The sequence below is a fragment of the Haemaphysalis longicornis genome, unplaced genomic scaffold (genome assembly GCF_048455015.1).
Source record: "Haemaphysalis longicornis isolate Haplotype H1 unplaced genomic scaffold, Haemaphysalis longicornis Haplotype H1 scaffold_1, whole genome shotgun sequence".
Classification (NCBI taxonomy): domain Eukaryota; kingdom Metazoa; phylum Arthropoda; class Arachnida; order Ixodida; family Ixodidae; genus Haemaphysalis; species Haemaphysalis longicornis.
This window is the reverse complement of record NW_027526203.1, coordinates 348,059,988-348,082,653: the sequence shown is the minus strand read 5'-3', so window position 1 is coordinate 348,082,653 and position 22,666 is coordinate 348,059,988. Positions and strand designations below refer to the sequence as shown.

General features: G+C 44.0%; 1 protein-coding gene across 1 annotated transcript in view; it reads left to right on the top strand.

The window, feature by feature from the left end:
* The first annotated feature begins 364 nt into the window (after positions 1-364).
* Bchs (WD repeat and FYVE domain containing 3 bchs) overlaps positions 365-22,666 on the top strand; it is a 109,339-nt gene continuing 87,037 nt past the window's right edge. The window contains exons 1-11 of the mRNA XM_077685557.1: positions 365-656; positions 3,828-4,056; positions 5,973-6,096; positions 7,614-7,888; positions 11,884-12,076; positions 12,451-12,637; positions 14,049-14,215; positions 17,051-17,106; positions 18,025-18,171; positions 18,266-18,363; positions 18,704-18,879. Of these exons, the coding sequence (XP_077541683.1) occupies positions 3,853-4,056; positions 5,973-6,096; positions 7,614-7,888; positions 11,884-12,076; positions 12,451-12,637; positions 14,049-14,215; positions 17,051-17,106; positions 18,025-18,171; positions 18,266-18,363; positions 18,704-18,879 (1,627 nt within the window). The 5' untranslated portion in view covers positions 365-656; positions 3,828-3,852. The remainder of the gene's footprint in view (positions 657-3,827; positions 4,057-5,972; positions 6,097-7,613; positions 7,889-11,883; positions 12,077-12,450; positions 12,638-14,048; positions 14,216-17,050; positions 17,107-18,024; positions 18,172-18,265; positions 18,364-18,703; positions 18,880-22,666) is intronic.

Here is a 22,666-nt window from a genome sequence, read left to right as displayed (position 1 = left end):
TCGAGCCTCCAGTCGAGGACATCGTTGACAGCTATTTCCTCACTAAACATTCATTGTGGGTGCCTCCACTCAGCCGCATGGAGGATGGAGGGAGCACATGGAGTCGAGGACCGTAGTTTTCAGATGAAAAGTTGGACTACTGTTGTTTCTAGCGCAGAAACATGAGCAAAATTTTCTCTTGAATCTCCTTTTAGCATTTTGGTATTTTATGTGGCCATACTTAATGCAATAAATAAGTTATTTGTTTGAAATCTTGCTTGAATCGAAAGACCCGCCTTCTGTACCCAAGAGAACGCAGCGCTACTGGTGGCAGCCTTCAAACGCGTTCCAAGCCAATCAATAGCTGCTAGCCAATCCAATCGACATCGCATCGAGTTAGTAGCTGCCTGCTAGCTGCTGCGGCAAAGTACTTGTGGGATGTAGAGTTAGCGACTTTATTCGTATTTTGACAGTGCTGTTTCATACCTTACTAGCTATGGATGAGGCGAACGATGAATCGAGAAAAAATGAATTCCATAGTTTCGACTAGTAGCTGTAGGGAGCTGTGTAATCGAAACCCCATAGAGGTGTGTGTCAGCCTAATATCGGTGTATGCATGATCGTTAGTGAAATGTAGGCCTACAAGACGGTGTTTGGGCGAGCTACAGCTGTTTCTAGTAAGTACCGATACTTCTAGGCAACTGCTTCGTGCACGATGTGCGGGATGGCGATGAGTTGGCGTGTGCGGAATTGTCACTGGCAGGGAGAGCGAGCGCTGCCTGCGATCAATGGTGTTGCTATTACTCGGCAACCGATTTCGGAGCTCTTGTTGCGGTTCCTCAGTTCATTTTATGAGCGCAGCAAGCGAACAGCTCAGTTTGTACTAAAGTGGTTCTTTGCTCGTGTGCCTCGGTGGTGTGGGTCGCTGCGTACTGTGCCGTCTCAGTTTCTGCCTTGCATGCATGGTCGCGTCAGGATCGGGACTCGGAAATCGGCACCGTGCGTGGGGGCGAGTTCACTTCCGTGTGCAAAAATGAATGAAACCTGATATGTTGTTAGCGCGCCCGACAACACGTGGATACTTCTACGCGTGAAAACGAGCTCGCTATAACGTAAACGTAATTATTTTGTTTTGTTAGAAGCTCCGAGCGTGAAAAAACTGGCTTAGAAAGCGCGTTTGCTTGCGCAATGCGTGGACACCTGTTTTCTTGTCCACTTCTCGTGCGTCTTCTGACGAACAGCATTGTTCCGTCTTCAAACGCCAGCTGCGATCGGTTTTGCTCGAACTGTAGTTGATTCCGACCGGTACTAGCTTGTCACAAGCCGCAGTCGTTTTAATTGAGTGTTTCTCAGTGCGTAGGAGGAGATCGCGCGCAGGAGATGCGGGTACTGTCGTGCCTTTAAATGGCATAACAGGCGAGCGCTCCTTTCCCCATTTCGCGCTTTGTAGTTTTCCAACGAGAAAGGCAATTTTTCTCAAGATTTTGTTTTAAAAATAGCTTGGCCTGATGCCGTGCTAAAAAACAAGTTTTGCTTTTGGGGTAGCGGTGGTGGGGAGTGCAAAAACGCTTGTGGAAACAGAGTATTGGTTTGGGCGAGTTGGTACATAGCAAAGTGTAGAGGTGCAGCACAAGACAAGGGACAGAAACACTGAAGACGACGCACAGAGCGCTCTGTACGTCTTCTGTGTTTCTGTCCCTCGTCTTGTGCTGCACTTTGACACTTCACTTGTGGAAGGTGCCTGAGAAATATGGCTATGCTAGAGCTTGTATGTTACATCAATCTGTTCAGGTCACAGCATTAACGTGCAGAAACATATTCTATGTGCAAAAGCGTTGAGCAGGCATTCAAAGTTCATGCTGAATTTGAAAGCAGCTGGCAAAGACGACGCAAAAGAAGTGAGCAGACACAGTGGCGACTTGCTTCTAGTCCTTGCATTCTGCGCGTCACTCTTTCTTGAACTGGTGCAAAACTTGCTCATGTTGGCCTCATTGTGCATTGACTTGCCGCTTACCAAGAAACAGCATGGAGCTGCAATTAATTGCATTTTGCTTGTTTGCAATGTCTGCATGTGACTTACTGATGACATCAGTCTGACCCTGTAACAGATTTATGTCATTAATCTAAGAAACGACTTTTGTGTGGCTGAACAGAAAAAGCAATGGTGTGTTTGCAGTACACTTCCCAGAAATATGGAGTGAGAGTGAGAACTGCTGCTAGGCATTGTTAGTTTGTCTGCTAGTGCATGGTCTGTGTTATTGCTCCTGTGTCTTCACACCTCACCTAACCTTATCCTATATTCTTTACTGACCTTTCTTTCAAAGGAAAAAAGCCGAGAATCACTTTTTTCGATGTTCAGCTCCTAGCAACAGTGCATATAGAGTTACATTTCAGTAACCTCTCTAACAGTGCGCACAAAAGGAACTTTGAAAAAAAAAGCTACGCGAAAATTTTTGGGTGTATTTATAAATCTTCTGTCATCTGCACAAAAAAAAAAAAGGAGGGGGGACTCTAATAACTTTTATTTCATCGCTGAACTGCTCGATCTCCTGCATTTGAACACAACGATTATGACATTCTTAAGTGGGAATGTTGTTGTTCAATTTGGGCATGATTTAGCGGTGGTTCAATACAGCCAGAAAACTGCTCCGTATTGGCATAAAGAGAAAACAAAAACGTGACCAAGAAAAACTTCAAAAGAGGCTTGTGCTTAGCCACTGAACTTTTGTATTCACCTGTCTAACCTTTCATTTATTCAGTAGAGTAGGCATGCTTCCTTGCTATTGCAGTGGCTTACATTTTCCTGTGGGCGTCTTTTCAGTAGTTTAAAATTAGGTGACGTCTAGAATTAGTCTTCACTAAATGAATTGAGTATATGTTACCAATAGCATAATAGGTGGTAGTTAAATTTCCCCTACCCTTCAAAACGTGGGTTCGATTTCCGGACGCGGCAGCCGCTTTTCTGATGGAGGCGAAGAGCAAAAACGCCCGTGTGTACGAGATTTCGGCGCACGTTAAAGATCCCCAGGTGGTCAAAATTAATCCGGAGCCCTCCACTACGGCGCTCCTCATCACCTGCGTTGCGTCGGCGAGTTAAACCCTACAATTGAATCGATCCCCCTGCCCTTCAATGCTGAGATGCTTCTATGTGTATGTTGTTGTAAAAAAAAGGAGGGAACTTTCTCAACTGGCTTGTCAGAAAACACCCTCTGAAGTAGGGTCTTTGACTGCACCAGTATGTGAAAATGCATACATCAGCCTATTAAATGTTGTTGGCAGATGTTGGCTTTCACTTTTGCACTTGCGTTGGACTGTTGTGGTTAAATGCTGTGTACGCTTTGAAGGGTTGGATTTAGTATTAGTTAAATTTGTAAAGGTTGCATATAAATTTAGTAAATTTGGATTATATCACTGCTGTTAAACTTCTCTGGTGTGTGCTTTTTCAAGGCAAATTCTGGGATACTTTAGTAAAGCATATTTTAAAAGTCGGTGGTAGAATGATCGCTACTTCACTTCTTTGCACTGCACTTAATATTAATCACACTGGACTTTTTATCAACCTGCCATGGTGGCTCAGTGACTAAAAACATTTCCCTGCTAAGCATGGGGTTGTAGGGTTGATTCCCAGCTACGGTGGTCGTTTTTCTCATGGAGAAAAAAGAGTATAATGCCTGTGTGTTGTGATTTCTAGGCACATTGAAGGTTCTTAGGGGGACTAAATTATCATGCAACCTTTTATAACACGACAGTGCACCTGGTAGCCCAGGTGCATGGAACTCCTATCTGAACTGGCATAGTTTCTATGGAGTTGCTGCATGGCAGGGCGAATGGGCTGGATCCCCTTGCAGGCTGCTGCCACACCCCTTGGCCAGGATGAACATAATGCGCAAGCTGCTGGTGGGCCACCAGGGCCGTGGGGCGGGCACCAGCGAGGAGGGAGCCCAGAGCTCGCAGCACACGGCCCTGGGCCTGATGCACCTGCACAAGCTCTTTGCCGAGCTCTCGCACCCGGCCCACCCGCTCACACAGCAGGAGCAGGAGCAGCGCCTCTACAACATGCTCCCACTCTTCTGCAAGGTGCGGGCACCAACACGCAGCAGCAAGGGGTCTCTTTTCCTGCTTCTGGCGTCTTTGGCCATTGTTGTCGAGATTGGATGTCGGGGCATAAGGGGGGGGGGGGGCGTAGCGTGGCTGTTTGTGGCATCACTCGCAAGGAGCGGGAAGGCTGGTAGGGATATTCCTTCCCCAGGGGGAATGTGTCGCCCTGCCCTCGTCCCTCGCGCCGTTATCTCCCACGCTCTTGTGATGTTCATGTCCTTCTGTTCACGAGCTGTTGCTGATACTTAATGACAGTGTTTGCTCTAGTATTTTGTTGGCCAAAATTGCACCTGTTGTGAGAGAGAGGCCTGCTTTTGGTTGGTGGGGAATTCAAGCACAATTTTGATAAGTGCAAATGGCTCAAAAGACTGGTTTATGGTTTCATGCGGTGTTCATGGATCCTCCATGAACACCGCATACAAACTAGAACTGATATCAAGGGGCATTCCTTTGGCTTTGTTCAATTTCCCTATTTACAGTAGGTCATGGTTAATGTAATCCTGAATTAAGTATTTCCACTATTGTAGCTTGTCACTCCAGCTGCAAAAACATTTCAAGTATGACTTGTAGGAAACGTTTGTACTGCATGTTTACACCTATGCAGCAGCTGATGATGGTGCACCCCTGTTGAATTTGCATTACTTAGTGGGCCACAAGGTCGTGTTACTGGCTGTCTTATTTCTTCTTATATATCAGTGCTGTGTTTTTGCAAACAAAACATTAGACACTTTGCTTTCGACTGGTTTGTTCAGTGGGCCCAGTAAAACTTGCTCTCTGATTAGCTTGCTTTTAGTTATTAAGACTGATTTCAGAACACTCCATGATGACTTATACGAACAGCAAGTCTTTCATGTTAGTGCTATTCTGTGTTCTTTGCATGTCTCAGCCATATGACAGGACGAGAACATTTCTTTGACTTCAGCATTGCTTTGGCACATGGCTCGTCTTGGAGCCCAGTTCCTGAAGCCAGGCAGCATCTTGTGAGCATGAGCAATGGTCTGACACCTGCTGTTTGCTAGAACTGAAGTATGTTCACTAGCATCAGATGCTGCCTGCAACAGAGCAGAGCACAAGGCAAGGCATGTGCTGGCAACATGTTTTAATGCTGGAAGCTACTTGGGGTGACTTATCAGGGATTTGTTGTGTGCATCATGGTCCCTGTCCTGCAGATTTTATGTACAATGGAACCACGGTTATAAATCCTCAGGTATTACAACAACCCGGGTTGTATGACAGACTAGGGAAGTCCCTGCAAAGTCCCGCGCACGCAACAACACAGGGGCATCAAAATGTCAGCGCCCATGGGTCTTCCAGGGTAAACAAATGTCCCGTGCCGTGGTTTGACCAATGGCCGTCTAACAAGGAGAGGAAAGAGTGCCGATACTCTGAAACCTGATCTAGTGGCTCTAATCCTGGTGAGACTGGGGCGTTTTCTGGCGGTGGGTTCGGGAACCTGCCCCTGCGGGACGCCACCAGACAGATGACAAGACTTGACTGGTCGTCTGTCTGCTATTAAAAAATGGGGGGAGGGGGCAGGTGCTAGCACCGTCTTTTTCAGAAAGCTATAGTGGTATTCCATGATGCTGTGCTATATTGTTCATTTTGAGAGCATTTGGTGATCAGCATAAGCCATGTTTCGTTCTACTAGCTTTGGGAGATGGGCACTAATGATGGGGTGTAAGGGAGAATTTTTTTTACCTGTGTAATCACGAACCTTCTTTTCATTAAATTATTTAGGAGTCTCCCGTAGCAGCTTCTAAGTCTGGTTGGTGGGAGCATAACTTTCTTTGCTACTGCTTGAGTGCTTGCATGTTTCTGTTTTTTTTTTAATACTGCTTCGACAGTTGTATGCATTGTTTGATTCTGTTATGCTCATCATGGTTTGTGGGTTATAGGTTTTCGAGAACAGCCCTGCTGCGGATATAATTGACAAGTTCAGCGATGTGCTAGCGTTCTCCAAGCTGGTGTCCAAGCTCATGGTTTCTGAGATTCGGAGGCGAGCTTCCAATCAAAGTACAGGTTGGTATTTGCACCTTTTGTGTTGACAGTGCACGGTGCTAAGCAGGGGGGTGATGGCAGTTGTCAACTGAAGCTGCAAATCTGGATATTACTCACTTGTAGTGGAAAATGTTGTACTTGTGACTTAACAGGAATAAAGCACACCAACTTTAGCATCGCATCTAAATATTGCTTTTCAGCGAACAGCACGCTTACAATTGTACTGTAGAGGTTGCCACCTCTTCTATGCTGGTTCAAACCTGTCCTGCCCTTCCCTGCTGGCGAAGTGAAGCTGATGCAGTTCACCGGCCATTATGAACAGCACATTGGTTCGTTATAGGTTGACTGTGGTGCAGATGTTTTCTCATACAATAGAATCTCGATAAACGGAAATCGCTTAAACGGAACAGTAGCCTGTAAGTTGGTTGGTTTTGTATTCAGATAACGTAAAAAAAACTCTCGGTAATCGGAACTAAAATTTCCATGTCACCATGTAAACGGAACCAGAAATGGAACTTCTTGTGGAACTCATTGGCATGAGAATCAGTTTTTTACTGTTGCGGCTGCTTCGTTTTTTTTTTTGTTTGTTTTCCCCTCCATGTTTTTTTTAGCCTCATTGGCCTCCTAAGCCTCGTCTTGTTAGTGGTCAGCCGTGTTAGCGCAATGAATGCACCATCGCAGTTCTTTTTCCAGTCGTTCGGTCTCGATTCAAGACGCCGAGGTTACAGGGCTTCACTCCTGCCTCATTCAGGCGATCGTGGTGCTATTCGTGCTTCATTACCGTGTTGCTGTTTCCTAAATTTGGTGGCTCGTAAGCACTCGCAAAGTTGAGGCCTCTAGCCTCTGTGAAGATGCAGTTGCAAGGACTCAAACAAAAATAATTGATGCATTTTGTAGTGCACAGCGACTCATTGTTGCCAAACCAACTTTGTAAATGCTGTGCCTAAACCTCTCGTAGTTGTCTTGCTTTCTGAAAAACTATCACCTACATCTTCCTTCTAGTGCTTAGAGTCCCATGAAATGGTATTAAGAGTGTACGCACATAAATTTGCACTTTCACACATCTGTCTCAGTAAACGTAACTCTTGTTAATGGACCTAATTTTTTCGGTCCCTTGTAGTTCCGTTTATTGAGAGTCTACTGTACTTTATTCTCTTCAAATAATGGTGGAAGGATTGAAATGCGTATTCGTGGGGTATTTTAAAAGTTAAATGTTTTTTGTAATGATTGGTTTGACTGTCAGAATTGCAGATGATAAATGTTCCCATAGACCTCGTGCTATTAAAAAAAAACAGTGTGGAAGAACATGCTCCTCGTTTCACTTATCCTTTGCTAGAGTGTGTTTTTGTTTTCTACCTATAAAATAAACATGTAAAATTAGCACTAAAATTTTAAAAATTTGCTGGCTTCACTGGACACTGGGTGAAGAGTGACAGGCCACTGGGTGAAGAGTGACAGGCCAAGCTAGTTACAGAGCTATTGGAAAAGTTTTCCCTTGCTTGGCAATAGCTTGCAAGATGAGCGCCCCGTGTGTGCAGAGAGTGCGAGCAGCGCCATAGCCCAGTTCCTGGAGATTGAGAGCACGGAGGAGCAGAGCCGTGGCTGGATGCTGCTGGCCAGCATGAACCTGCTGGCCAGCGGAGGGGCCCCGCTGGTGGAGGTGATGACCTCGAGCGCACTGCCCTCCACGCTGGTCAAGTGCCTCTACCTCTTCTTCGACCTGCCCCAGCTGCGCGACCCCGACCGCCTCGAGCCACACTGCGAGTTCACGCCACGCGAGCGACGCATCCTGCTCCAGAAGGTCTTCGTCCAGGTATGGGGGCAAGCACGTAGCGTGCATGTGCATTCCAGCTGGTCTACGTAGCTTCCTGGCAGTTGGTGATCACATTACTCCTTATGTCACACTAATCAATCCTGCTGTTTGCACTTGGCATGATACATTGCATTAAGGACAGGCAGTGGAATTTTATGAAGTTGCAACTCGCTTGTTAGCGTGCAAGCTGGTCCGTGCGCCAGACTTGGAGAGTGACTAGGGCTATGCTCTAAGGCTATTGCGTTCTTGTATGTAACTAATCTTCAACGTAGTAGGCGGTGTTCAAAGCCTGCCTTTTGTTGTACACTCTTCTGAGCAGCAGCAACAGCTGAAGCTTTTCCCTGCTTTTCCTCCAGTCTAATTCTTGGCAAAAAACACCTCTTATTTGGCAACATGGAAAATATTGCCAAGAGGATACAGCCTTCAACTCACAATGCAAATACAATAGCCTGTTTATAGTGAACTTGGTTCAAGGTTGGCACAGGCATCCTGCACAAAAAATTGTTTTCTAAAGTTGTTACAGAGAGGAATTTTCATATTTGTCTTCTAGACAGCACTGACATTGCAATTCGACTGAAGTGGGCCCTACACAGGGAAATCCTGGCTGCTTGGAATTCATGTATGAAAGAAAAGTCCTTATTTATAGTAGGATGGCTCTTTGGCCTGTTAGGGGAAAGGAGATTCAGGAGGGGAAAAAAGAAAATGCGCATACGCGCATGCGCATATACAGTGTGTTACATCGATAAATAGAACACTAAATTTTTTACCTGAGTGAACCGCTGTTCCATTCACACTCAAACTTTGCACGAAGGTCGCATTTTGTGGTCTTATTTTGTTTGACACTGGGAACAACACGGCATTTACCTGCTTATTCTGAAAATAATTAAAAAATATTTTCGCCTATGGGAAAATAGCGGCAAATTTGGGTGTGCAAGCTGATCTTGGAATGACGGCGCCACCTAGGATGGCAGAACGAAACGCGCGATGGTGATTCACGCTTGGAAGGATCCAAATGAGGTAGCAGACGATCAGAAAATCTCTTTTGTCGATATTTTTTGATGGCCACAAATAGTTACATAGGAACTCTTACGATTCATAGTAAACTACTTCCACGGTTCATCGTTGTCGATACCAGTCATCTGGTTTCAGATTGTCTGTCGTCTGCTGTGTAAGATTACCCCACTTTCCGAAATCAGGCTCACAATTCTTTGTTCACGTTTGTTGCTTTGTTCTCGTTTTACTTTTATTATTCTGTGCATGCGTTTCTGTGCTTGTGACATGGCGTCATGAGATCACTGCAGGTGAACAAGCTGCCTTTTCATCTGCTGTGATTGATCTCATGATGCCATGTGACAAGCACAGATGCACATGCATGGAATAATAAAAGTAAAACGAGAACAAAGCAACAAACGTGAACAAAGAATCGTGAGCAAAGAAATTTGGCTCACAGCGCAGTTTTGTTTGAACTTTGAGCCTAAATATTACAAAAAGTACTTAAATAACAAGATTCTAATTTTACTCACATGTGCTTTACAGTTGTGAACAAACGCACCGAATATTATTATTGTATAATGTACAGTTAAGATGCGACGGGCACGCAAGTTTGAAGAAAAAACTGAGAAACACAAATTTCAGGAGCTAAAATAAAGAAAAACACATCTCCGATTTTCTTGAAATTCTCCGCAGATTACTTGTACTTTACATGTACAGAGGGCAACACCCTTGTCTATCACACAGGTTTCGTACTTATAGCCTTAGCCTGCCTCGGCCGAAAAGCATTTGAAGAAAACTATTGTGTCATTCTGAAGTCCTGAACATATATTTTGACCTCAACATTTTTTGTGAAAAGTTTGAGTCCACAGTTTTGAGAGGTAACCAGTTGAAGTTGAAATCGTTGTTATAGACACCGATCGGTGTCTATAAATCGGTGTCTATAAATTGGTGTTATCTTTACATGTACACTTGCATAATCATCAGCAACATGTTGCATCATTTTGTTCCTGGAGCACGTACAGTGCTATTTACTGTCCCTATTTACTGCTACAATGCTATTTACTATCACTATTTACTGTCTGAGCACCCCGCGAGGAGCATGGCTGACCAGACTCCATTCTCGCGCTGTACACACTCCAGTATCGATATGATCCAAGCTGTTTGTTCTTTGAACCAAATAAATTTAGCAGTCAACGTGTTGGAAGAGTTTCACAAAAATTGAATGGTTTTTTTTTTTTTTTTTAATACGGGGCTGAACCGAAGAGTTTTGTTGTTTTCTCCCCCAATCCATATACTTCAAAATTGGATGCAGATTGGTTGTTATTGTGCCAACGTGGACATCGAAAATGCCATTATTTTCTGTTGCCTTCTCTCATATTGTATCCGTAAAGGGATCAGTTGTTTTTAATACAAAACGTACATAATCTATACAGATCTGAGGGAAGTCACTATCACTACAGTACGTTGTGGAGAGCCGGGCAGATAGGGCTGAGTTATAAAACAGTGCGGGAAACAGGACTACAGTAAGGGCACACAGACAGGGCGCTGTCCACAGACAGCGCCCTGTCTGTGTACCCTTTTTTTATTCCCGTTTCCCGCGCTGTTTTATAACTCAGTTATGTACCAACTGGCCCACCTTCAATCCGTGTTGCAGATAGGGCCCCTTTTTGGCACTGTACGCACTCCAGGAACAAAATGATGCAACATGTTTTAGATGCGACGGCATCTCATTCACTCGCCTTGGCCCTCCATACGGCGTTGTCGTCGTCCGTCCACACCCCTCCCCCAATTCTCCTCGCCGCGCGAGCTGCGCTCTTCGCCGCTCACCCCCTCTCCTCTCCGATAGCGAACACTCTCTCACGAGGGGCATTGGATTGGATTCGATTGGATTGGCTTGGATCGGATTGGATTGGATTAAATTGGATTGTGTTGGATTGTGTTGCGTCATAGCCGCGCCACGTTGCGTCATAGCCGCGGCAGGGTGTTCACGGCACGTTTCACGCGATGGGAGAATCAACCTAACGGAAACAACAACGGAACCCCCTATGCGTCACATCTACACAGGGGTTCCCGTGAGGGGAGGTGGGAGTAATTTTTCATGATTATGCAAGTACACATAAAGGCCTACATCTGGGAAAAATTTGAGAAAAATGGAAGATGTGTGTTTTTTTTTTATATATACTAGCTCCTGAAGTTGTGTTTTTCAGTTTTTTCTGTGAACTTACATGCCCGTTGCATCTTAACCGTACATTATACAATAATAATTTTCGTTGTGTTTGTTTTCAGCTGTAAGGAGCACATGTGAGTAAAATTTGAAGGTTGTAGTTTAAGTACTTTTGGTAATATTTAGGCTCAAAAATTGAAACAAAATTTTTCTGTGGGCCAAATTTGACATTTTACTGTGAAAAATTTATATCCTTGGCAGTAGAAAAACATTTATAGGTAACAGTACACCAGACATAAATTGAGCATAAAATTTACGAATTGCCCCTCATTAATATTTTCGTAGCTAGACGTGGCTAAAGTTGGCCGAGGCACATGGGCATGTAGCGGCGGGGGTCCACCTTGTCGCGTTACAAAATTTTTTACAGTTAGGCAAAATTTTTCCCGGAAAAAATATTGCTCAATGTCGACACTGGAATAATTAGTAAATGATACAAAAAAATTTCAAGCAAATTAAAGAGATCGACCAGCCACACTTTGTTCAATCTTACCTGGAATCACCCTGTTGCGCTGTGAGCAGAGCTCTTAGTTGGTTCAGGAGTGGCAGGGCTCTCTTGAAGTTGGTTTCACTACCACACACAGCTGCTTTGATGGAAAGGCAGTTTTTCAGAAGCAACGTAAGCATTCTTGCATCAGAATGGGAAGGTCCTGGGGCCTTTTATTAAGTACCTCCACCGGACAGCATAATGTATTCTTGTGAAGTGCACTTTAACTTTGGTTCCGAGGGAAGTCGCCCTCTAAGTGCACCCTGACCTCTAAGTGCACACTGACTTGTGCAGGTACTTGTGCGGCTGTGTAGCCACCCTGCGCCCGCAGAGGAGTTGGCCCGCAAGGACGACCTGACGCTGCTCTTCAGTGCCATCACCACCTGGTGTCCTCCGTACAACAACGTGTGGCGCAAGAGTGCGTCGGAAGTGCTCATGACGCTGTCCCGACATGGGCTCACCGCTCCGGTTGTCAATTACATCCACAGTGAGTGGCCGCTTGTCTTGCTGGCCTCACCAGGAGACGCTGTGTAGGGTGGGGGACGTGTGGTATTGGTCAGTATTGGTGAAGGGGCCAAGAATTGTTTTTGATTTTGTGCGTCTGGTTGGTCTCGGGGGTGAAAAATTTAAGGTGGTAACAACAAGGCTGCTTCAAATAATGAGTCACAATTTTAACCTTTTTGCTGTGTTTCTGGGCTTGTGAGAGTTAGGGATATCCTATTGAGTGCACTGCTGTAGATAGGCCCACAGAATCCGTATAGAATATTGGGGCTTGTTATTTGGCCAGGTCGCGTCTTGTGATTTGAGGCATTTCAAATCTAATTTATAAAACGTTCTGTGTGTTTTCTCCTTTCATTGCAGGCAAAGGCTGTGTAGCATTATGTGTGGAGAATGTGCAAAGAGTGCAAGAACTTTCCCCACTGGAAGTCGTAGAGATGTTCGTCACCATCTTCTGCTTTCTCAAGGATTCGAGTGAAGTGTCGCAGCTTCTGCTTGATGACTTTCGCTCCTGCCAAGGATATGTGTTCCTGTCTGAATTTCTCCTTAGGTAAGGCTAACGGTTTTGTTCACCTGAGTGAGCACTGTTTGCAATAATAGGTGCTGCGTGACACTTGCTATAATTTAGTTCTTTCAGATGTCTTGATTCTGCTAAATGCTACCTCCTTGTATGAAGTGAAGTTGTTGCAAGGTAGTAGCCCCTTGCAACAACTTGGTTTCAGCTCACATCTGTAATACAGTGGAACCCTGATAATACGACTTTCAAGAGACCGCACAAAAGCGTCGTATGACCGGGGTGTTGTATGATCGGAGTATGGGTAAATGCCGGCCTAGTAGATGATCTCGCGCGACAGATGGGCTAAGAACTTATTTAAACTACTACATTTAGCGTGTCTTGTGTAATTTGCGAACCTTTAGCTAAAATCCCAAGTTAAAAAAAAAAGAAAAAAAATGAAACGTCTTATTTTGTGCCCCCTCCCCTCCACAGCGTCTGCGCTAGCCCGCCAGCCATGCGCCGCACACCACACGACCGCCATGCCGTCCAGCACTAGCCCACCAGCCCTGCGCATTGCGCGAGCGAGACAGGTTGCAAAGGCCGACGTGGCCGAGCAAATGGAAGGGGAAAGGCGAGAGTATGAAACTGCCAAGGCCTAGCAAAACGAACAATAGTGCAAGACGGTGATGGAAAAGGGTGTGAAAGGAAGGAGTGGAGCGACAATGCAGCGACAATGCAGCCTTGAAGGACACTGATAAGTAGAGAGCAGAGAAAGGGGGAGCGAGCGCGTTGTGAAAGGAACTTGGATCGAGCAGGCGAGGAAAGCGGGTGTTCGGTCATCGCCGTGGGGTTGCATCGTGTGCGCTTTAACATTCGTCAGCTCGATGGAAGCTTTAATTCGTGGTCTGCAGTTGGTGTGTTGGTGTTCTGCTGCCGCATGGGTCCGTCGAAAGTTAAATCCCACCCGCCAGTACCTGCCCGCTTGCTTGCGTCTGTTCAGCAAGGGATCTGGCCCGCCTGCAAACCTTTGCACATCACGCAGCATCAAATGGGGATTAAGAATAAAAAAAGATCAGGACGAGGCGGCGAAGCAGGGTATAAGGTAGGAAAAATGCCAGTTTATCCCAGCCAGGGTCCGTCGTATGAAACGGACCGCGTGCACTCGAGCATTGTATTATCAGGGTTTTTAATGCATTCTTTCTATGGGGAGTTTGCCGGGACCACAGTGACCCGTCATAAGAAGCGGGTCATCATAAGACCAAGGGATATATCATCGGGGTTCCACCGTGAATGAAAGTAGTTTTTTTTTTTTTGTCATATATAAATATACATAATGACTGTCTTCATAAAGCATCTCGAAGTAGACACAGTTTCGAAAATTTTAGGCCTGGTAATGTTGTGAAACATCTTTTAAAGGGGGGGAGGGGGTGGAGGCGTTGTTACAGTGGAAAATGTGGTGTTTCAGGCTGGAGCAAAACAGTTCTCAAGAAGCTTGTGAAGCCCTGAGGAATCTCGCTGTGCTAATGACATCTCTCACAACATGTGGCTACTTTGAACTAAAGCCTAGCCAAGCAAGCACAGGTTCACTTTTTCAAATTCCTGGCTTTACATTGCCGCAGCCATCTGGGAAAGGTTTGTGTCCTTGTTTTTCTCTGTGTGAAGAAAACAGTTGCCAAACAGTTTGTATGGTTGTGCAAGGGTAAAAAACTTTCAAATGCCGAAGCAGATATGTGGTGCGATATTAGTTCAATAGAATGGGACTACCCAGTAACTTTGAATATTTTTGTAAGTTTAAAAATGCAGATAAGGAGATGTACACATCCTTAGTGGAACATTGTTTTAGCAGTCTCGAATATCAAAAATTTAGCCCTTATTAAACACAAAGAAAATGCGAGAAATTGTGCATTTTATTTTTCTTATTGGCAGTGGCAGAATATTTAGTTGAATTCTAAACTATTTCAACTAATACATTATTGACTTCATGTTCCCCTCAGAGGCAAAAATCACTATTTGCAGTTGTCCATTATTTAATGCTTTTAATGATGGCTTGTTTGTCATTAGTTATTGGTATAGTACATGAGGTCGTGTAGTGAAAAACCGTAGAAGGGGCCTCCTACAAAGTACTGCATACATTGCTCAGGTTATTCAAATCTGGTGGTTAAATCAAATGTTAATGTCAAAACATTTAGAAAAACAAACTACATTAAAAAAATTGAATAAATTAATATGCAGTCTGTTGTTAGCAGCAACTATATGGTATTTATTGGCTCTCGTTGATTCAACTTCGGTTTTTTTAATCAACTGTTTGACACTTTCGCATACTCTTTTTTTTTGTTCTTTTCAAGGGTGCATGCTCTCTTGGTTGTAATTTTTTTTTTGGGGGGGGGGACACGTCGCTGAAAGAGCAAAATAGGTATAAGTTAATTGCCATGAAAATAATTGTTACGATACAAATTATGTGCCTGTGAAACATGGCTAAGAGATGTGGTCACGCTGATGCTCAACATTAATCTGGCATTTTTTTTTCTTATCCCGCAATATTGTTTGAAACATAGCTTGGGACACAATGTCAGGTCTAATTTAGCGCACATATAGCGATTGTAACATACTGTCAGTCATCTACAAGGTACTTACCAAGGTGATCGCTAACAGAATTTCTGCCACGTTAGATCTCAGTCAACCTAAGGAACAAGCAGGGTTTCGTAAAGGCTGTTCAACAATAGACCATATTCACACGATCAATCAGGTGATAGAGAAATGTGCGGAGTATATAGTACTCAACCCCTATATAGAGCCTTCATAGATTATGAGAAAGCATTTGATTCCGTTGAAACCTCAGCAATCATGCAGGCATTACGAAATCAGGGTGTAGCATTACGTAAGAATACTAGAGGATATCTACAATGGGTCCACAGCTACCATAGTCCTCCACAAGGAGAGCAGTAAAATACCTATAAGGAAGGGCGTCAGACAAGGATACAATCTCTCCAATCTTATTCACTACATGTTTACAAGAGGTAGTATATTCAGAAAATTGGATTGGGAACAGGTGGGAGTAAGGGTTAATGGAGAATACCTCAGTAACCTCAGATTTACTGATGACATTGCCTTGCTGAGTAACTCAGGGGGCGAATTGCAAAGCATGCTTACCGCACTGGGCAAGCAAAGGAGAATAGTGGGCCTGAAAATTAATATGCAGAAAACTAAAGTAATGCTCAATAGCCCCAGGAGAGCACAGCGGTTTGAGGTAGGTGACGAGGCAGTAGAAGGGATAAGTGAATATATCTTTTTGGGCCAAGTAGTGACCCCGGATCCCAACCATGAGGCAGAGATAATTAGAAGGATAAGAATGGGTTGGAGTGCATTCGGCAGGCATTCTGAGATAATGAATGGCAGCCTTTGATTGTCCCTGAAGGGGAAAGTGTGTAACTGCTGCATCTTACCAATACTCACCTGGGGGGCAGAAACATGGAGGCTCGCTAAGAGGGTTCAACTTTAAATTGAGGACGATTCAGCGAGCAATGTAACGGAGATGATAGGTGTAACGTTAAGGGACAAGAAAAGAGCGGAGTGGGTCAGGGAACAAACATTGTTAAAGGAGCCATGAAGACAAAATACAAGTTGGGTTTATTAGAAAGACTGCTTAGTCCCGATAACAATGATACCGATATCATCGCAATCTTAGAACAAATAACGGAGATATGAAAGAAAACGTTGAAGCAGTCGCGACCCCCTAGCCAATTTCCCGCAACTTTTCTATGACGTCACGGAACCTTGTTTGTGCGATTGGCGGCCGCCTAACTGAGCAGTCGCGATGACACATGACTGGACGTCTGTAATGGGGCCTCTAGTTCCATTTGACCGCATCACTTGAATGCTAACGTGCAGTTAACACGCTAAAAATTACGTTTTATTGTTGGCCCGTATGACGTCATTCTTGCTCATAACACGTCACTGTGGCGCAAAATTTGAAAGTTTTTAAATACTTCTTGCTTTTTTTTCGTTAAAAAACATCTTTTGTGGCTGTAATGGAGCTCAGTGAGATACTGAATTCTAGTTCTTTCAAATTAAACGAAGTTGTATGTTCTCTTCATGGCTCCTTTAAGGACATATTAGTAGGTAGAAATTAAGAAAAAGAAGAAATGGGCGTGAGGAGGGTATGTAATGCGAAGGCGAGATAACCACTGGTCATTAGGTTAGCAGAGTGGATCCCTAGAGGAGGTAAGCACGTGGCAGGGGGCGGAAGAAAGTTAGGTGGGCAGATGAGATCAAGAAGTTTGCGGGGATAAATTGGTCGCAGTTAGTACAGGACGGGGATAAGTGGAGAGTGGGGTCTCTCTGGGGTCAAATTTACAAGTGGCAGCTGTGGGATCACAGTCCCAGCTTCTTTAGTTGAGCAGTGTGCATTTGCTTGTGAAATGTATGCATGCATTGTTCACTTGACCAGTGTGGCTTGCCTTATTCCAGGAACAAGTGTGAGGAACATTCAAGCATTCCAAGTTCTTCAGACAGTTTTTCCGAAGGCGAGTAAAATATCACTGAGCTTGGTTCAGAAAATGTTTATAATATGTATAGTTATTTATTTATTTATCTAATACCCACAGCGCCAGGGGCATTACAGTGGGGAAGATTAAATGGAAGAACTTTCAAGGCAGCAGTACACTATTCTTGTTATTTAACATTGCTGCACGCAGCTTTCAAGACCTGTAAGGACTGAAGTCGAACAACATAGGCATTCCGGTGTCTGTCCCTAGGCGGGACAGACTTGCACCTGCTGGATTTTCCTTTCTAATTTCCTCAATAAGTACTTACTTAATCACTTAATTTTACCTATCGTTGATAGGAGTGCTTCGCCGATGGTGCTGAACTGCATCAGTACAGAAATTCTGGGTCATGTTGCACCAAAATCGTGCTTGAGAATGAATGCCTGGGGGAAAGAAAAGAATGCCCTTAAAGATGACTTTCCCCACTGAGCCAAATAAAAACACATGAGCTAGCTGTTACATTTAAAAAAGAAGTGTGAATGCATTGTGATATTTTATATACATACCCTCAGGCCACTGCCAAATCTGTTTGCATGGAACTAGTTTTCAGGACCTCGTTGAAGTATTTTGCATGGTTTGCAAAAAGGCACTAGAGTTCATTCCAACCTTGCTTTGGCCATCTCCCAAGCTGCCTAAGATATTTCTTTGTCCCCGAGTCACTCCAAATGTAATTTTGCAGCTGTACGCTTTTAGCAGTTAGTCCCAAAAACTGCTCCAAATGCTGTCTGATACCTACAGTTAACATGTATTTTTGTTCTCTATCGGGCTTGGTCCATCGTGTTCAAAGCCAGCCACCGAGTCTTACAGCTTTGCTACTTAGTGGGCACATGTGCTGGACCCAAACAAGCCCTGGTGCCTGCCCTCTGACCGTGGCGCACAATTCTTTTTGTTTTGCAGGCCCAGACAGTTCATTTGTCATCCCTGCTTCTTGATGCCATCAGTACCATTTACCATTCAGACAAAGCAAATTATTTCATTCTCGAGTCCAGCCATCCACTGTCACATTTTTCAGAGAAGATTCACCTGAAAACGCCCGAGATTCAGGTTTGCTCCTTGTACCTTGTCTCTCCCTTTCTATCTTTCTGTGGTGCATTAGGGGTGCTATTTCAACTGCCATTATTTTCTTCACCCTTTTCAGGAGAAATTTTTTAAACTTTTGGAGTTTATTGTCATGGACTTGAAATTTGTTCCATGCAAGGAACTAATCAGCCTTAGCATTCTTCTGAAGACCAACAGGTATGACCGCCTGCTTTGCATTGGCATTGTCTACAAAATGCATGTGAAGATAAAATATCACGTAAATGAAGACTAACGTTTTTGATATTGGATCTTTAGCAGGCATTGACACTTAGTGTCAAGCATTGTAGTTACGGTAGTGCAGTAGCGGGTTTTCAGGTTTTAATCAAATGCTCAAATTTCAACATAGAAAGACTGGGTGAAAAGATTACGTCGTGATTTCAGCCCATGTTTGAGATTTTTTGGCATTAAAAATAGGCATGCAGCCTTCGCCTGCTTTTTCTTTTTGTATCCTGCATGGTCTATAATTCGGTCTGTTCATTCTGCTGGGGCATTGCAGCTCAGTGTCCTGTTCCATCATCTGCCTGCACACGCTGGCCAACATAGTGCAGCACAACGCTGTGTTCAAGGATGTCTATCGGGAAGTAGGACTGCTCGAAGTGCTCGTCACATGCCTGCATCGCTATGCAACTGTGCTCAAGGAAGCCTTTCCTGACGGCGCAGCAGAGCCCATCGGTGAGGCCTTCGCAACATTCTTAAACGGTGAATGAAGCAAAGAGCACAATTACGATAACACACACAAAAACTGTGGGTGTGATTGGCAAGCTTATGAAAATTCATCTCTACCCTTGGATCCCTGCTGTGGATGAGAACGGGATCCTGGGCTCTCTTACTTAAGGCCAGTAAAATGTTTAGTTAGCCAACCAATAAGTGTCAAGTAGAGCAGATAAGTTGATCTCAATCAACAGGTTGGTGTATGATTGAGAAAATTGGGAGAATTTTCCCAAAAATTCAGCAATATTTTGAAACTTTTAAGCAAGCAGTGTAAGTCTAACTTTTTGTGTGCACTTATGTAAGTAGTGTTGAGTGTTTATTTTATTTGTTTATTTTATTAGTACTTCTCACAGGTAGTAGAGATGTTTTGCCTTCAAAGAGAATAGGGATTGCTTCATATAACTTTGAAAGGAATAATTTGAGTAGTTGGAAAAGCAATCAGCCGCAGAAATTAACACGGCAATGAAAACTCAACTGGCCACTTATTTTCATGGCACACAACGATCAGTGGATTTTATCGACAAATACAAAGCAATTCTCTGTACTGGGGCCTTGAGAATAGCTCTGTATTTTATGTGCTGAGCGGTTGCTGCCCAGCTGTTTAAAATAGGGAATGCCGGAGAGAGATAACAAGCACCGTCTAGCTGCTGCTTGTTACCATCCGTGAGTTTAGCCGTGACTACTGATGGACGTTAAGGTTGCCTACACGTGACTCAGCATGCGACCTTTGCATGGGTTGCAGCATAGAGTTTCTTACAATATAACTAGAGGGGAAACTGGCGCTGTGATCGTACGCCTCAATGGGCATGATGGGTAGTTCTAGATTCGGATTGGCGCTTGATGGCTTGCGGAAGTTACTATGGATTGGAGGCAGTATCGTTTTTGTTTTGGATTTACATGAACGCGTTTGCCTACGCGGGGTGTTGGAAGAAGCTATCAAAAATACGTTTCTCCTTGAACTGTATGCCGCGCGCGCACTGACGCCACCATGAGTGGAATGTTTTATAACCAGAGTTGCGAATTGGGTGGGTTATTAATTCATTGCCGGCACAGCGAGCACGAAAACACAAATGACAGCGCTCTGTGCGGCGAAGTTGTGTGCGAATCAGGAGTTGCGGCGCTGCTCATTTGGCAGAGCAATGTATTGTCGAAGCTGACGACGGATGCGAATCGCTTGGAACCATGGAGAAAAAAAAGAAAAAAAAAAAAAAAAAAGCCACACCTTCCGTGCGAACGCCGGCGCGTAGACCAGCAATACCGGCGGCTGATAGGAACGCAGCTTGATGAATGTCACTAATTCAGGCTAAAATAACTTCTCCAAAGGTAATCGATTCCTTTTTTTTATGAGCACAAAACTTTTCTCTTCCTATTACAAACCATCCGCGCCGAAACTTTTACAAATAATTTTTAAAGTCTGCATCCTGCTGTAGTTGGTGGCAAATAGCAAACCTTCTCCACGAACCTCCTCGACTCCGCGTCTGCTTTTTATTTAAACGCGCCGTTTTATTTCGTACAAAACAGGTTTTTTGTCACTAACTTTCTTGTTCGTCATGTAATTTACAAACGGAGAACCGGGCAACAAGAGTTTTTTTGTCAAAAAACACCATTTGCACAGCCATAAGCTCGTTCCGATCCTACGCAATCCGGTTCCAGAACTACCCATTATTCCCATTGAAGCGTAAGTGCCGCTGCCATGTTCGCGTTGACACTAGCGCCAGTTTCCCCTCTAGTTATTTGTATGAAACTCTATGGGTTGCAGCATCTGAAGACAGCAAATGACTAGCCAGCTATGGGAGCCGGGAGAAAGGGAGGGAGGGAATGCAGCTGCCTCCCTCTGGCATGCGAAAAAATAATTGCCTTTCGCATATTTCTTTTTAGTTTTCTTGCTTGAGTTGGGGAGCATGGTTGCTCTTTAAAGGGGCCGTGCAGACGAAATACAAGTTTGTTTTATTTTTTGAAAGATTTAGTGTTTTATAGGGCTTTAAGCGCTTGTTCGGCTGCAAACGATGCTTTATTCACTGAGAAATTGAATATTTCCAGTCAAAATTTCAATTCTCTCGCTAAATCGTGTGTTTTTGTGACGTCAACAATGACGCATTAAAAGCAGGGCCTTGAAACTAAATATAGCCGGCTGACCACAGCTGCTACTATCCCACAGGTACCCGTTTGATTTTCTTCTTTATCGCCCACTTTCGTAGATGCCGCTGCAAACAGCTGAAGTGCCAGCGTTCGCATTTGGCTTCTGGCCAGACTTCCACACTTGCCATATCTGTATTACGGTTCATACTAATTTTTTCCTAAAACTTAGGCTATGACTCGACAAACATGGTCACGTAAGCGACCATGCCACTTGTGTCAGTTGGTCAGTGTTGTTTCAGACAATTCCAATGCGTCTGACGGCTGTGTTAGCAGTGTCAGCCGGCAAAGTGCTGCACTAATTGTTCCGGTGTTTTTCGTTCGTAACTTTAATTGTTCATCCCACAAATCTTACTGCTACAAAAAGAATGTACCCTACATTTAAGCGCAAATAGCTCGTTCACCAAGCTTGTTGGCCTGGCCTAATTTGCGTCTGCTTCTGCCAGCCTCCGCCAATCGCAGAGCTTAGCTCATGTGACATCATAGGTTCTGTTGCGGGAAATGAGCTGCTGGGTCGCATGAGCATTCCCGTTTTTCCTAATTATGTAGCTTATTTGAGCGAAGTTTACGTTAAAAGTGGTGTCAGTATGATTCTAACGAGGCACTCTTTTGAATGAACCAAACTTGTGTTTTGTCTGCATGGCCCCTTTAAAGGGGCCATGAGGACAAATTATATATTTGGTTCATTAAATAGCCTTCTTTGTTCCAATAACAATGGCACTGATTTTATGGAAAACTTCAAACAAATAGTGGAGATATTAAGGAAAACAGATGAAGCAGTGGCGATTCCCCACAGAATCGTCACAGAATCTTGTATCTGTGATTGGCAGCCGTCGACCAAAGCAACTGTCGAGAACAGGGCGATGTTAGTGGGGCGTTAAGTTGCATTTGACCGTATCACTTGAATGCTGTTGGCAGTTAGCACACACACAAAATGTTTTAATGCTGGCCCCTATTGCGCCACTCCTGCCTATATTGCATCACTGTGGCACAAAATTTGAAATTTTAAAAATATTTTTTGCTTTTTTTACCAAAAGCTAGTTCTTTTAAACTGAACAAAGTTGATTATGTCTGCATGGGCCCTTTAAGGGCTTGAGAGCGAGGGAGGGAGGAAGTGTAGGGGGCAAGAGATACGACTTTGTGACGATAAACAGCTATTCCATTCAGGTACTGATAATACAGGGCCACCTATCATACACGCCGATGAACTAGCCCCAACCTGTAGGAGCCCAATTAAATTGTAATGAAAAGAAGGTTTCCAATAAATGAGAATACTGCATTTTGGTAACCTCGGCATAGATAGGACAGCAGATTTTTAACCTTCCATTTCTTTCCTGCACGAATGCTTTGAATTCGAAATAAAAATTTTGCTACTTGATATTCGGCTCAATGTTAAACTTTTTTGGCCAAAATTCGAAACTGTTTAATTCGAACTGAAATTTTACTATTCACACTCCTGAGCCCTCACTGTGACACACTTCATAGTGCAGGTGTAGCTTTGGCAGGTTGAACCCTTAAAAAAAAAAGAAAGAAAGAAAATTTAGTGTGATGATCAGATGGTTTATTTCTATTGGAAAATGTAAAACTTTGGTTGCACTTGCACTTAGAAGTA